Source organism: Ursus americanus, chromosome 2 (assembly GCF_024610735.1).
Source record: "Ursus americanus isolate L20-20 chromosome 2, mUrsAme1.1.p, whole genome shotgun sequence".
In the NCBI taxonomy this organism is placed as follows: Eukaryota; Metazoa; Chordata; class Mammalia; order Carnivora; family Ursidae; genus Ursus; species Ursus americanus.
In genome coordinates, this window is record NC_142128.1 from 7,509,614 (window position 1) to 7,521,681 (window position 12,068).

The following is a 12,068-nucleotide window of genomic DNA, read 5'->3' on the forward strand; positions in this document are numbered from 1 at the left end:
GCCCTCGCGCCCGCCCGCCTGCCCAGTGGGGAGCCCGGACTCCCGCCGCCCCCGACCCCCCCTGCACGTGACCCGGGGCCTGGCTCGTCACGTGATGCAAGGCCTGCAGTGGAGGGGGGTCGAGGGGGTCCCCCACGGGGCGCTCCCCGGCTGCCCCCCGGCTGTTCCCCGGCACGTGACGCGCGACCGTCGCGAAGGAGGCCGCCGCAGGTGGCATCGCAGGGCTTGCCTCCAGTCGGCTTCCTCCAGGAAGCCCGCCTGGATTGAAGGCAATAACATATAATCCAGAGGTGCTTTCATCAGACGTCCTGGGATTTATGAAATAAGTGAGGAACTAATGGTTTGGAAACTGAGGCAGCACTGGCTGGTGAGACCCCTTCCGTCTGGCTCCGCCACTGAATAGCTTCTAGACCCCGGGCGGGGGGAAAGCAGTTGGTGCTTTCGGGCCTCAGTTTCACTTTTACAGTCAGGTGTTAATGTTGTTCTCCGCCCTACCGCCGACCCCCACTCTTCTCCCTTCCCAGAGTGCTAAAAGAATTAAAATAGGTGACTATGAAAGGCTGTGAAAAGAGAGAAATTATTATGCAGATGTGAGAAGTAGATTGACAACTCCTTTGTTTAAAAAAGGGGCTTTCAAGAAAGGCTTACCCGAATCCCAGAACTTTTTAGGATGAAAAGTTTTTTTTTTTTTTCTCCTGTGTATTTTCACCTTTTTCTTTTTTTGGGGGGGGGGATAGTTATTCCAGAATGTATACTTCACTTTCCAGCTTCCTAGAACAGCTGTTAGCAAACAACGTAATCCTTTTAAGGACAGGGAAAGGTAAAGTCAAGACTTGGAACGTGTCCCTTGTGTTGTGCCATAATGGAGCGCAGACCTCAGGAGCTACCAGAAGGCCCATTGTTCCTCCACCGAGGGTTCTCCAGGCTTCTATGCACTTGCAGCTTTACTGTCTGTTTTTTTCAGTTCCCTTCGTTTCCTTGCAGTCAGGATTTCTGTCTTAATGCTACCAGTCTCGCTGCTTGCTTGGAGGCTGGAAAATGGCAGCTTAAAGCAAGGGCTCCTGTGCGGGTTTCATTCATTACTGCCCGTGGCCTTGGAAATAATCTCTTCCATCTCTGGAATGTACGGTAAAGCATTTAACACAGTGCTTGGCCCAGGGCAAGTACTCCACAAATGTTAGCTGACAGGGGCTTCTGGTTGCAACAGGATGGACGATATTCAGATTGTTAACACTGTATAAAAATGTATCAATAGAACTCAGGCTTGGGTGAGAATTCTTCACCTGAAGTTCCTAAACGTAGGACAGTTTTTTGTTACTCAAAAACTGTTGTTGCTTTTTGTTTTTTAATTTTTCTAGTTTGTGTCGTGGGTGATTCAAGTTCCCAGCAGCCTAATCTCTGAATGAGTAAGGTCTTAGCATGTTTTAATAGTCAATTAGCAAATGCCAGATTGCAAATTTTGGTGGAGAAATGGTATAGGGAAAGGGGGGGGACACCTCTGCGGAATGCTGTCTGTAGGGGATGGTGGGGGCCTGTGCTGAGATGGAAGGCAGGCATTTGGGTAGATTTAGGAAAAGTGAGGGTTAGCTTTACAATAGCCAAAATCCAGGCTAGTGGGAGAAAAGTACCTGGATTGCTAGTTGGATGAGAAGGGAAGTGGAACTTCAGCTGAGGGCGTTGAATGCCACCATAATGTGTTTGATCTGAGAGTAGCACCCACTAGATGCAGTCTGGCAAGGAGCACATGTCGGACTCCTGGGTGCAAGATAAGAGTGATCACCGAGGGTTCCTTGTGTTCCAGCTTGTGACCCTGGCCAAGTAATCTCCCCCAACTGTGAAGCTGGGGAAGATGTTCTGCTGCCCCTGTTGCTGAAGAGACTATAGAATTTGCATCTGTTAAGCACCCTCTTTGAGAAGGGAAACTGAAATGAGAACCGTGCATCTCCCATATGGAATGGAAAAGAGAATTACGAAAAAATCAGTTAGATCTAAAATATTTTTGTTTATTTCAGGTGCTATGCTGTAAAATGCCTTGGTCTGTGTTGCTTTAAATTGGCACACTTTGGGGACGCCTGGATGGCTCAGTCAGTTAAGTGGCTGCCTTCGGCTTAGGTCATCATCTCAGGGTCCTGGGATCAAGCCCCTCGCCCCATGTCATGTCGGGACTCCCTGCTCATCGGGGAGTCTGCTTCTCCCTCTGCCTGCCGCTCCCCCTGCTTGTGCTCTCTCTCCCTGTCTCTCTCTCTCAAATACATAAAGAAAATCTTTAAAAAATAAACAAGTGAATAAATAAGTTGGCACGCTTTTGAACTAAAGAAAGAGATTTGGCTAGGTGATGAAGCGAGATGAAAGGGAGGCCTCTAGTCTAAACAGCCAAGCTCTGCCTTTTTTTCCTAATGGCAGATTCCTCTGTGGTGTTTGCCTTCAATGAAATGCAAAAAGATAAGGGCCATCTTAATGTCAAATCAGTTTATTATAGTGCCTGGCTTCACCCACCTAAATCCTGAAACTTTATATTTTATTAGATTTTATTTATTTGAGACAGAGGGAGAACATGGGGGTGGGGAGAGAGGCAGAGGGAGAGGGAGAAGCAGACTCCCCACTGAGCAGGGAGCCCCACAGGGGGCTCAATCCCAGGATTCTGGGATCATGAACTGAGCCACCCAAACTCCCCTGGAGTGATGGTTCATAAACTGCGTTTATTGTTAATTATCAGACAATATGGGCCTCAAAATGAATTTATTGCATTCAGAATTACTTTCTGCCATGAGCTAAGTTTTTCCGTCTACCAAACCTAGCAGCTTGTCAGGTCATCAATGACCTGCATGTTGCTGAATCCACTGGTCCATTATCTTATGTGGCCTGTCAGTGGCATATGTCACCGCTGGTCACTCTCTCCTCCAGGAAATGCTTTCTTCACCTAGTTTCCAGGACACCGTACTCCCTGGGTTTTCTCCTACCTCACCAGCTGCTCCTTCTGAGTCCTTTGCTGGTTCCTTCCTTCTTCCTTAACTCACAGGACTCAGTCCTTCCAGACCGTTCCATTGTAACAGAAGGGACTGCACAGGCTATGAGCCCCACTGCTAGACATTCCTATCTCAGCTTAGCCACTGCTTCCTTTGGAAAACCTTAGTCTCCCCAAGGTCATATTGGCTATGCCTCCTTGGGGCTCCACCAAATCCTGTACATGTTCCCCATTTAGCACTGGGCACACTATTTTGCTCATCTTGTTTGCTTTCCACACGAAACTATGAGCTGCTCAGCGCGATATTCCGTGATGCAGCTAGTATTCCAACAGCCTATCAAGTCTTCTTGATCCACCTTTTATTGCTGAGGACTTTTCCATGGTATGGATGTGCCATTTTGTTTAACCATTCATCCATCGAGAGGCACCTGGGTGTTTCCAGTTCGGGGCTAGTACAAACAAAACTGCTAAGACATTCATGAACAGGATTTTCAATGCCTTTGAGTGCTCTTGCTGGGTCATATGTATGCTGGTTAATTTTAGAAGAAACTGCCGAACTATTTTCCAGAGTGGCTGGACCATGTAACATTCCCACAGGCAGTGTGTGAGACATTCAGTTTCCTTGCATTCTCTTCAATACTTGGTATCAAGTCAAGACTTTTTCTTATAGACATACTAATAGGCGTGTGATGGTACCTCGTCATGGCTTTAATTTGCGTTTCCTTAATGGCTAACAGTGTTGACTATCTCATGTGGTTACTTGCCATCCTTATACCCTCTTTGCCAAAGTGTTTGTTCAAGACTTTTGCCCATTTTCTAATCAGGTTGTTTGTTTTCTAACTCTTGAGTTTAGAGAGTTCTATTCTGGATACAAGTCCTTTGTCTGATAAGTAATTTGCAAATGTTTTCTCCCAGTCTATGGCTTCTCTTTTCATTCTCTGAATGTGGTCTTTCACAGAGTGAAAGTTTTTTATTTTTCCCTTTTCCCCCTGCATTATGAGATAGAATTGATAAAATATCATTTTTTTCTTTAATAGATTGTGCTTTTCCTGTTGTCTTAAGAACTCTTCACCTGACCCTATGTTCATGAAGATTTTCTTCCTATTTTTCTTCTGAAAGTTTCATAATTTTACATTTTTATTTAGACCTCTGATCCATTTTGTGTTAATTTTTTTGCGTAGGGCTAAGGTTCAATTCTTTGCCTTTTTATCAAATTGTTTCAGCACCACTTGCTGAAAAGACTTATTCTTTCCCCTTCCAACTGCTTTTGCACCTTTGTCTGGATATATTTGTGTGAATAGATTTCTGGGTTCTCTCTTCCAATTTATTGATTTGTGTGTCTATCCCTTGGCAAATACCATACCGTCTTGATGCTGTGTTTATGTAGTAGTAAGTCTTAAAATCAGGTAGTGTCATTCCAACTTTTTCAAAATTGCTTCAACTTCCCTTGCCCTTCCATATTAACTTTACGATAAAGTTGTCTATAACTATAAAGATTCTTGCTAGGATTTTCATAGGAATTGACTTAAACCCAGAGTTCGGTTTGTAGAGAATTGGTATCTTTACTATGTTCAGTCTTCCAATACATGGACATATGGACATCTCTCCATTAATTTAGATCTTCTTTGAGTTCTTCATCAGGATTTTGTAGTTTTTAGCATACGGATTCTATACGTTTGTCAGACTTACACCTAAATATTTCTCCCTCTTTCTGCTTCCCCCCTCACCTCCTGTATATCCCCCCATTGTAAATGGTATTGTATTTTACATTTGGGTTTCCAATCGTTTATTGACAGTGTATATAAGTACAGTTGATTTTTGTATGTTAATCTTGTATCCTGTTAAACTTGCTAAACTCATTTATTAATTATATGAGTTCTTTGTAGATTCCTTGGGACTTTTTATGTATGCAGTCATATATCTGCAAGTAGAGACAGTTTTATTTCTTCCTTTCCAATGTTTCCTTTGCTTTATTGCACTGTATCCTTTCCTTGCCTTATTGAACTGGCTGGGACCTTAACCACGAGAGAGAGTTCCTGATTTTAAGAGAAAAATGTCTAGTGTTACACCATTATGATTATAGCTGTAGGGTTTCTGTAGATGTTCTTTTTTTTTCTTTTTTAAGATTTTATTTATTTATTTGACAGAGACAGAGAGCACAATCAGGGGAAACAGCAGAGGGAGAGGGAGAAGCAGGCTCCCCACCGAGCAGGGAGCTTGACATGGGGCTCTGGGCTCAATCCCAGGACCCTGAGATCATGACCTAAGGCAAAGGCAGACACTTAACCGACTGAGCCACCCAGGCACCCCTCTATAGATGTTCTTTATCAGGTTGAGAAAGTTCCTTCTATTCTTTGCCGAGAGTTTACTAAATTATGGTGAATGTTTTTTTTCTGCATTGGTTGGTATAAGCATATACATTGTCTTGTTTAGTCTGTTAATATGGTAAATGAGAGTGATTTTCTTATATTGAACCAGTCTGGCATCTTTGGAGTAAACTCTACTTGGTCATGGTTCATGATTCTTTTTATATATACTGCTGGATTCAGTTTGCTAGAATTTTGTTGAGGATTTTTACATCTTTGTTCATGAGAAATTTTGGTCTGTAGTTTTTGTTTGTGTAGTCTTTGTCTGGTTTTGGTCTCATAAAACTAGTTAGGAAATGTTCCTTCCTCTTCTATAGAGAAGAGATTGTGTAGCATTTGTGTTCTTTTTTTTTTTTTTGGTAGAGTTCACCACTGAAACCATGTGGACCTAGATATTTCTTTTTTTAAAGGTTTTTTTTTTTTAATTTGTTTTTTAACTATGAATTTTGCAAGTAATTCAAGTAATTACTTGAATAGTTACAAGAGTATTCAGATGATCTGGTTCATCTCAGGTAAGTTCTGTAGGTTGTGGTTGTCTAGGAAATTGCTTCATTTCATCTAAATTGCTGAATTTATATTTATAGTTATTTGTACAGGTATACCTTATTTTATTGTACTTTGTAGATATTGCAGTTTTTACAAATTGAAGGTTTGTGGCAACCCTGTCAGCACCACTTTTCCAACAGCATTTGTTTACTTCTTTCTTTTTTAAAGATTTTATTTATTGGGGCACCTGGGTGGCTCAGCCAGTTGAGCATCTGTCTTCAGTTCAAGTTATGATCCCAGGGTCTTGGGATCGAGTATCAGGCTCCCTGCTCTGCTTCTCCCTCTCCTTCTGCCTGCTGCTCCCCCTGCTTGTGCTCTCTCCGTCAAATGAATGAATAAAATCTTAAAAGAAATAAAAATAAAAGTCTATTTTGTTTTAAAAAAGATTGTATTTATTTATTTGAGGGAGAGAGGGTGCCTGCACAAGCAGGGGGTGGAGCAGAGGGAGAGGGAGAAGCAGGCTCTCCACTCATCAGGGAAGCCCCACGAGGATGTGGGGCTCAATCCCAGGACCCTGAGATTATGCCCTGAGCAGAAGGCAGATACTTAACTGACTGAGCCGCCCAGGCGCCCTGCATTCGCCCACTTCTGGGTCTGTGTGTCATTTGGGTAATTCTCTTGATGTTTCAAACTTCTTGTATTTGTTACGGTGACCTGTAATCAGTGATTACAACTCACTGAAAGCTCAGAGGATGATTAGCATTTTTCAGCAATAAAGTATTTTGAAATTAAGATGTACTTGTCCTTCGACATAATGCCACCGCAAACTTAATAGACTACAGTATGATATAAACATAAATTTTATACGTACTAGGAAACCAAAAAAATTTGACTCCCTTTATGGTGATATTCACTTTATTGCAATGGTTTGGAACCCAGCCCACACATGTCTAAGGCGTGCCTGCATTATTCTCTAGGTATCTTCTGCATATGAGGATCTTTAGTGCTATCCTGCTCTCGTTTCTGGTAATCATAATTTGAGTCTTCCTTCTTTTTAAGATTTTTGTTTTTAAGTGATTTCTATACCCAACGTGGGCTCAAACTAACAACCCCCCATCAAGACTTGCATGCTCTACCCAGCCAGCCAGGCACCTCCAGTTTTCCTTGTCTTGTTCTTGCTTTTTTGTCGGGCTTGCTAGATGCTTATCAACTTTATTGATCTTTTAAAAAAACCACCTTTTATGTTGAGTTTCTCTGTTGTTTTTGTGTTCAGTTTTATTGGGTTTTGTTCTTTATTATTTCCTCACTTCTCTTCCCTTTGGCTTTATGTGGCTCTTCATTTTCTAGTTCCTTGAGGTGGAAGCTTAGATTACGCTTCCATTCTTTTAAAAATACCCTTCAGTGTTTCCAGAATACTCCTTGGTTCCCTGAAGAACTTCTGTTTATCCATCAAAACTCAGCTCAAGTGTCACTTTTGAGGCAGAATAGGGTTGGGGCCATTTTTTTCCTCCTCACCCCCCACATAAACCCCCAAACTTGTGATTAATGAAAGAATCTGAAGCTAAAAGGAGAACTACAGGATTTAAATGGCGCTGGGAGAGAAGTTCTCAGGAACCTGACCCCTTTCCAACCTCCAGTCAAATGAGGTCATAAAATGCGAACTCACATACTGGGTTTCACAGTTGCGAAAAAGGAATTATCATCCCCATTTTGAGTGTTGGGGCAACTCAAGCAGAGAGTAGTTCTAGGTCCCCAATGCGGTTCTAACCCATTTTTGAAGGGAACTCTCCAGAAGCGATACCAATCTGGCCAGTTACTAGCCCTTGGAAGCCACAAACCCCCAGGCGCCGTCCCACCCTGCCCGCCAGGAGGCGCACTTCCCTGCTGGGGTGGGCAGAGGCCGATGAGCTAGCTGGTGGGTAAAGGGTGAGGGGTGTGGGTGGGTCAGCGTGCTCTGCGGGGAGCCCTGAAGGCTGGATCTATGGCTCATAGTTTGGGTCCCCAAGGGCTGACTTGGGGGTCGGCCCTTGCAAGAGATAGTTGGGAGGGACGGGTCCCCGTGTCCTAAAGGGGACACCAGAGGCGGCGTCTTCTGCCGAGGGTCCGGCCTCGCCACTCAATTCCCCACTCAGTCTATGGGCAGCAGGGACCTTGGGCGGGAGATCGGCTCTGCCAACTCTGCCATGCCTCCTCTGAGCAGAGGAACTGCGATAGACGCGGGAGTCCAGACTCGCCTTCAGGTCCCTTCACCTTCTCTTGAACCCTCGGCCCTCCCGACTGTGTTTGTGAGCCCCTACCCCAAATCCTCCACGCTCCTAGAAGAGTCTCCTCTCTCCCTTTGGACCCCTCCGTGGACCAAGAATTTGGACTGGCCTAGGAAAGCTGACCCTCCCGGGCTTTGACTTAGTACACGCCTCCTGCCTCCGCGCCCCGCTTGCGTGGCGTACACATGGTGGAGCCGAGCTCCCATCGCTCTCGCGTTACTTAGACACATCGTACGGTCGCGCGAGCGCCCAGAGGGGCGGGGAGAACGGAGGCCGGGAAGGCGATTCGTGGATCGCGGGGGTCGGGCGCGCGTGCGTACTGCGCAGCCCTTTCAGGAGCCCAGACCCGTCAGGGAGGCCGCGATCTCGCGATCCTGTAGCACGCCGCTTTTCTTCTCTTCCTGGGTCCTTCGTGTCCCGTGCCCCGCGCTCAGGCCGGGCCGGTGGGCGCAGCACTTGAGTGGCTCGGCCGGGAGCGGGCCGCGTGCTCGGGGAAAGCACAGTGGACTGGAGAGTGTAGGCGCGGGGGAAGGTGGTGGTGGAGGGACCTGAGGTTGGGGGCGATGTCCTGAATGAATAGGAACTGGGGTTGAGGGAGATCCGGGAGCTTGAGGTGAGTGGGAGGGGACTGAGGCTGGAAGGCAAGAGGGGAGTTGAGTGCGCCCCCTCCTGTCTGCACCTTTTGGGCTGGAAAGCGGGTAGGAAAGGCAACGAAGTCGCTTGTCACCTCTCTCTGATCTCCTCCCTTCCCCGCGTCAGGACACACAGCATGGCGGAAAACCGAGAGCCCCGCGGGGCCGTCGAGGGTGAGCTGGACCCGGTGGAGTATACCCTTCGGAAGCGGCTCCCCCACCGCCTGCCCCGGAGGCCCAATGACATTTATGTCAACATGAAGACTGACTTTAAGGCCCAGCTGGCCCGCTGCCAAAAGCTTCTGGACGGAGGGGCTCGGGGTCAGAATTCATGCAGTGAGATCTACATTCATGGCCTGGGCCTGGCCATCAACCGTGCCATCAACATTGCCCTACAGCTCCAGGCGGGCAGCTTCGGGTCCTTGCAGGTGGCTGCCAATACCTCCACCGTGGAGCTTGTGGATGAGCTGGAACCAGAGACTGATACACGCGAGCCACTGACCCGCATCCGCAACAACTCGGCCATCCACATCCGTGTCTTCAGGGTTACACCCAAGTAATGGAAATGAGGATGGCCACCTTATCCACCCACCCCCACATTACTAGGCTCAGATATGGCCCTTCTTGTACTGGGTACAGTCATGGACCTCCTACCAGAGCCACGTAAGAAAAAGCCTGTTCCCTTACAGCCCGCAGGACTCTGAATTGAGAGGGAGAGTATTGTCTTGTCGGGCCCAAGCAGTGGGTCTTCCCGGGTCTTTGTGGTCTGTAACCATTGTCCTAGACAATAAAAACTACCACGTTGTGTTAGTATGCAGCCACCCCACTCTCCCGTGTAAATTCTGTAGGTACGAGGAAAGGGAGAGTAGGAACCTTTACAAGTATTTACGTACAGGAGGGAACCCCAAGTGTTTCCTGCCTTTGCAGAGAGCATAGGTAGCACTACAGTGTAACAAAACAAACTTTAGTACACGCAAAAGCCTGCAAATCCCAGTGTTTGCTTTACATTTTTTTGTACACTCAGGAAGCATCAGGCTTTTTGGTGGCGGTTCCCAGGAGAGGAAGGTGAGAATTTAAGGGTGAAGGGAGCAAAGACTGGGACCTCCTTTGTGTCGGGCTCTGTGATAGGGACTAACACACTGCTTCATCTGATTCCTGGTCCTGCTGGGCCCAAGTGGTTCCAAGCAGCTGTGGTCCAGAGCCCTTTAGACCCTCCTGGGTGGGCTGCTCTAGTGGGAAGGGAGAGCCTCCTGCCTGAATTACCAGGCACACAGGTAATAAGTATTTTTTGTTTGGATATTTGTAAGGGGATCTGATTTCTCATGTTTATCAAGCTAGAGTCATCTAAAGCAGTATTTATCAAAGTGGGTGGTGATCCATTTGTGGGTCTCGAAATCAATTTACTGGGTCCTAGCCTTTTAAAACGTTCTTTCTCCTTACAGAAACAAGACCTGAAATGGTAATGTTTTGTTGGTGCTTTTTAGTTACAGATAATGTATGTGTTACACATGTGCTAGTTACAATATAAATTGGGTTTTTTACTGTTGATCAAAGTCACCAGAGTTTGAAAGCCTCTGATCTAACAGTAACAGAATTTTACTGTAGTTTGCTTGCAGGCAGTTAAGTTTAGGGTCTGAAAATCAGGTTTCTCATTTATCAAAGTCCCTCCCTCCGGCTTGGGCATTCCTGTCGAGGGACTTGGATACGGGGGTGATGATGACTGCCAGCAACTCCAGAAAGTAGACTCCTTACAGGAGGACTAGTGCTTCATTCAAACAAACATGCTGAGTGCCTACTGGGGGCCAAGGCCCGGGTTGGGCCCTGAGGATACAAAATCGGTTCAAAAGCCCCTATCTTCAAGGAGCTCCCCCATTTCATTGGGAAGGTAGATATACCCGTTTTTGTGAGTGAGTGAGATGAGTTATGTAAGAAGTGAGAGTAGCCCTGACTTGGAAATGTGGAGAGTGAGATGGCTAACTTCCAGGTTGGGTCCAAAATGGCTTCACCTTTGACCTTGGGTATTGAAGGATGAATAGGAGTTTGCCAGGCAAAGAGAAGAGAGGACCTATCTGGCAGACGGGTCAGAATGTGCGAAGGGGATTCATGAATAGGCAGGGTGTGTTGTGGGACTCGGGTCACTCAGGGTAGCTAGAAAGCAGGAGGCACTGGGGAGACTTAAGGGAGATAAGATGAAAGACATTTCTCTCAGACAACCCCCCACCCTCCCTACTGCCCACCTCGTCCCCCTGTCAGCCTTGACTGCAAGGCTCCCTTGCCCCGGAGCCCCCCAGTAGCAGAATGGGGAGCCAACAGAGAGCTCGCTGGAACTATGTGTCCCCCGGCACGTATGTGTTCTTGTCTCTCTGTGCTCCTGGCCTGGGCCCAGCTGAGGTGGTGGCAAGCAGCCCTTTTGCATTTGGTTTGTTTTGGCAGCTACCTCTCCCAGCCTAATTGTTGTTGTTTCTACTCCATTCCTCTCACTGCTTGCCAGTGGGGCTTCCCTCAGTGGCAGGTCTGTGGAAACAGCCCCTAGACATCGCCGCTGAAGGAAGAGAGGGTCCGGGAGCTCACCCTTCTGTGTGTGGGCAGGTAGGGGGCGTGGGGAAGGCTCTTGCATCTCCTGGAGTCCAGGCACGGTGGGCAGGGCAGGGAACTCCGATAGGGAGGCCAACAGCTGACTCTGAAGCGTCTTCCAACAGGGCTGGGGATAGGGGCAGAAGGTGTGTCCAAATGCAGCGCCCCCTCCCTTCTTTTTACTCAACAGCGACAGAAGCCACAGTGAGTTTGAAGTGACCTCCAACTTCAAAACCAGATCCGCAGAGGCCAGAGTGGAAATGCTTTGTTTTGGAGGAGGATGCAGACGTCCGCTCATCCTCTGTAGCATTACCGAGCACGCGTTAGCTGTAGGCATCTGTGTTAAGCGCCTGGCCTTCCCAGAAAGGTATAAACCAGTCCTCTAAAGTCAACAGGGAGTAAGACAGATTTAAAAAAGACAAATAATTGGCGTAGTGCTTGGAACTGTCCCTGGCATTAGTACAGGTTCCATAAGCCGTAATGTGAGCCATTTTGCGAAGAAATGGTTTCGGGCCTCTTCGTGGGAACCGGGAGAGGGGAAGAAAGGTGATTTGTGTGTGTGTGGTTTACAAGGCCAGGCTACTAGTTCTGTTAGCTTTTCCATTTGTGGCTTGCCCAGCATGGAAGAAGACAGGCCCTTAGGACACATGAACTGGTTTGGATGGGGTGATGAGCTTCCTACAAAGGGCCTTGTACTGTCTCAGGTGAGTTCCTGGTGTTTGGTCAGGAGTTGGCAGAAGAATGGCGTGTTCTGTAAACCCTTGAACCTCTGGAGAAGTTG

At 47.0% G+C, this 12,068-nt stretch overlaps 1 protein-coding gene across 3 annotated transcripts; it reads left to right on the forward strand.

Moving 5' to 3' along the window:
- The first annotated feature begins 10 nt into the window (after window positions 1–10).
- On the forward strand, window positions 11–9,534 carry POP7 (POP7 ribonuclease P/MRP subunit). 3 transcript variants are annotated; one of them, XM_045773864.2, is made up of 2 exons: window positions 11–290; window positions 8,841–9,534. In XM_045773864.2, exon 2 carries the CDS (start codon window positions 8,851–8,853, stop codon window positions 9,271–9,273), a length of 423 nt encoding a protein of 140 aa, XP_045629820.1. In that variant the 5' UTR covers window positions 11–290; window positions 8,841–8,850; the 3' UTR covers window positions 9,274–9,534. The 3 variants fall into 3 exon arrangements, with proteins under 3 accessions (XP_045629820.1, XP_045629819.1, XP_087723942.1); XM_045773863.2 differs by lacking the exon at window positions 11–290 and adding an exon at window positions 8,381–8,597; XM_087867816.1 differs by lacking the exon at window positions 11–290 and adding an exon at window positions 8,673–8,694.
- Window positions 9,535–12,068: the final 2,534 nt, after the last annotated feature.

What these genes read in the sequence shown, in the direction of transcription:
- POP7 (XM_045773864.2), top strand. Translation starts at nt 8,851, where the DNA reads ATGGCGGAAAACCGAGAGCCCCGCGGGGCCGTCGAGGGTGAGCTGGAC.